This window comes from Acanthisitta chloris, unplaced genomic scaffold, assembly GCF_000695815.1.
Source record: "Acanthisitta chloris isolate BGI_N310 unplaced genomic scaffold, ASM69581v1 scaffold23775, whole genome shotgun sequence".
Taxonomy (NCBI): domain Eukaryota; kingdom Metazoa; phylum Chordata; class Aves; order Passeriformes; family Acanthisittidae; genus Acanthisitta; species Acanthisitta chloris.
In genome coordinates this window covers 331-3,269 of record NW_008675655.1, presented here as the reverse complement: position 1 = coordinate 3,269, position 2,939 = coordinate 331, and the positions used below count along the sequence as shown (strand labels likewise).

Genomic DNA, 2,939 nt, shown 5'->3' with positions numbered 1-2,939 from the left:
TTTATGGTGCTCCATTATTTATGGGTCTCCATTAGTGTGCTAACAGCCAGTGCATGAGAAGCCACCAGTGACCTGTGAGACACAGCCTGGCACAGCATGTTCTGTGTGCTCAAACTGCTCTACACCAGGAGCAGAGCCCCATGGACACCACAACAAACACCCTGAGTCCTGCAAAGTTGTGCAGCAGCTTCATTTAACCTGGATAAAGCTGTTGTGGTGCTGCGACAGCACCTGGAAAGCAGGTGAACTGGAGTCCTCTGGTGTTTAACACTGTGTGTGACAACCCACACCAACGTGGAGGAGCTGACACCACACTGACCTTGTCCTGATCCAAATTTCTGGCTCCCAGACCACAGCACATCACCCCTATCTTCTGTGATCCACTGGAGGTGATGCTTTCACCACATGATGTTCAGCTATGACATGCAGGCTCAGTTGTCTCCCTGGTGTTTTACCAAACAACATTTTGTACAAGCTAATGAAACCTGTGGTGCTAAAGCTGAGTGTGAAAGGACAAAGCCTTTCAGGCCAAATCATTGCTCCCTGTGACAGGCAGGGAAAATTTAAAGCAACTTTAGCATCACTTACTTTCTACCTGTGCTGGTAGCAGGGAAGGAAAAATCCCCACACTTTATTCCCACAGCACTGAGAGAAATGACAGGGACATGGATTTTGAGACAACACTGCTCCAGAGAAAGCAATCCCAAAACATGCTTTTTTTTTCCTTTCCCTTTAGCTTCAAGGTCCAAAATCAGCTGGAGATTTCAGGTGCCAAGTATGAAACCCCATAGAGACATCCTACTGTCAGCAAGTTAAATCCAGAGCCCAGGGCAGCAGACCCAGGACACACCTCTCCCAGCATCTGCTGCCAAAGTCATGGCTCAAAACTGCCACCCCAACCCCAATCTGCATCAGTGGATCCGAATAAACTCCAGCAGGCACATTAAACACGCTCAGGTAAGACAGCCACAACCAGAGAAGTAAAATCAACCACAGTCCCCAGGATTAAAGACCAAATACTGCAATGGACTGGTGAAAATCCTCCTTTACCAGCTACAACTAACCATCAGCATTCAAAGCAAAATCATTCCTTGCATACACAGTAGTAGAGTCATTGACAACAAAGCAGTGAACAATTTGGTATTTTCTTGCCAAAGCCAAACAACAGCAAAGCAGCACCGAGAGCTTTTCCTGTTTGTCTCCCATGTTGCTGAGTCAATTCCTATCACGGCCTCGAGCGTATGAAAATCAGCCCCATCAGAGCTGTCTAAACCTTCACAGATGACTAAAATGAAATTTTAAAGCCCAGGAGTGCCCCTCTCCCAGCCCAGATGTTTGCAAACTGCTGTTTGACCAAGGCTGGAGCTCAAAGGAGCCTGTGTGTCCCTGAGCCTCCAGGAAAACAAGGCCGTGCTGCAGCTCTGCTGTCCCCTGAACCAGACCAAAAATGCACAAAATCTTTGCCATCGTCTTTCAATAGGCCATAAACCCCTCAAGATTCCATGTGGAGTCTCGAGTAAAGAGGCTTCCATATTTAATTTTGAAACAGGAAATGCTCTTCAACTCCTCTACATCCACCAATACATCAAAATCAGGATTCTCTTGTAGCCACAGCTCATAAAATGGGTGCAAACAGGAGGGGAATAACACTCCAGATGCCTTCATCACAGTTGTTGACTTCAACTTAATCTATTTCATAATAAGTCTCAAAATAATCACCATCCCTTCCCAATCACCATTGGGATTTAGCGAGCGAACCTTTCATAGAGAGCAAACCCCCAAAGCAACAAAACAAAATCATGTCATTAATCTTTCTAGCATTTAGAGATACCTCAAGAGCTTCAAACATTTACCTCTCCTTCCCAGCAGCTGAAATGGTTTTAGGAGGATCATGGTTCATACCTCGCATTCCCTGGAGCCAGAGATGGTATAGGTGCAGGGCCCAGATCCATTGACAGATACATCCATGGTCTCAGAGTTTGTTGGCTTGTAGTCCACGTAATACTCCTGCAAAGGGGAGTTCATTTGCCTCTCAGACTCCCTGGCCTTTTTCCTGCGCCTCTTCATGAGCGTGTGCTGCTGGAGCTGCTTCATGCTGGCAGGGTAACGCTTCCAGGACACGTAGATGACCAGCAGGATCATGGCCACGGAGAGGAAGAGCGCCACGCTGCCCGCGATGATCTTGTGGAAGGACACGTGCTCGTACTCGGGCTCCACGCCGGGCGTGGGCAGCTCTGCGGAGGGGCTGGGCACCACAGACGTCGGCTGGTGGCTTTCCAGTTTGGAAACGGTGGGTTTGGGGATGGACACTGGTCTCTGGGGGGTCCTGGGTGCCTGGTAGGGTCTCTCGGTGACCACCACCTGGATCTCGGCACAGATATTGTACGTCTCCACCGCGTCGCTCACTTTTTCGCCCTGGATGTGTTTGGGGCCTGCACATATCATGGTGCTTTCCTTATTGCCCTTGAAGTTCTTAAGCCAATTAAACAGAGGGCAGATGCTTCGAGTACATTCCCACATATTTCCGGACAGAGTGATGGAGATGAGCGAGATCCACGTGTTGATGGTCTCCTGAGAGATGTTGGTGAGTTTGTTGGAATCCAGGTTCAGCTTTTGCAGGTTGGGGAGGCACTGGAAGGTCCCAGGCTCTACCCCTGCGATGTCATTGCCCGATAAATCCAAGTTGTGCAAGGAACTCCAGGTCCACGTCAGCCCTTGGCTGATGGAGCGGATCCGGTTCCACTGCAGGTAGATGGAGCGCAGGTTGAAGAGGCGTGGGAAGTGGGCAAAGTTGATCTTGGAGAACTGGTTGTGCTCCAGGTGGAGCTCGGTCAGCTTGAGCAGGCCGGCGAAGGCGTTGCGGGACAGGCTGCGCAGGCGGTTGTAGCCCAGGTCCAGGAAGTCCAGGTTCCTGCAGTCCTGGAACACGCGGATCGGCA

At 49.8% G+C, this 2,939-nt stretch overlaps 1 protein-coding gene across 1 annotated transcript in view; it reads right to left on the bottom strand.

The window, feature by feature from the left end:
- Window positions 1-1,896: 1,896 nt before the first annotated feature.
- Window positions 1,897-2,939, bottom strand: part of LRRTM4 (leucine rich repeat transmembrane neuronal 4) — a gene marked incomplete at its 5' end in the record, with an annotated part of 1,368 nt that continues 325 nt past the window's right edge. Inside the window, one exon of the mRNA XM_009075851.1 lies at window positions 1,897-2,939. This exon is cut by the window's right edge and continues 325 nt beyond it. Within this exon, the coding sequence (XP_009074099.1) occupies window positions 1,897-2,939 (1,043 nt within the window).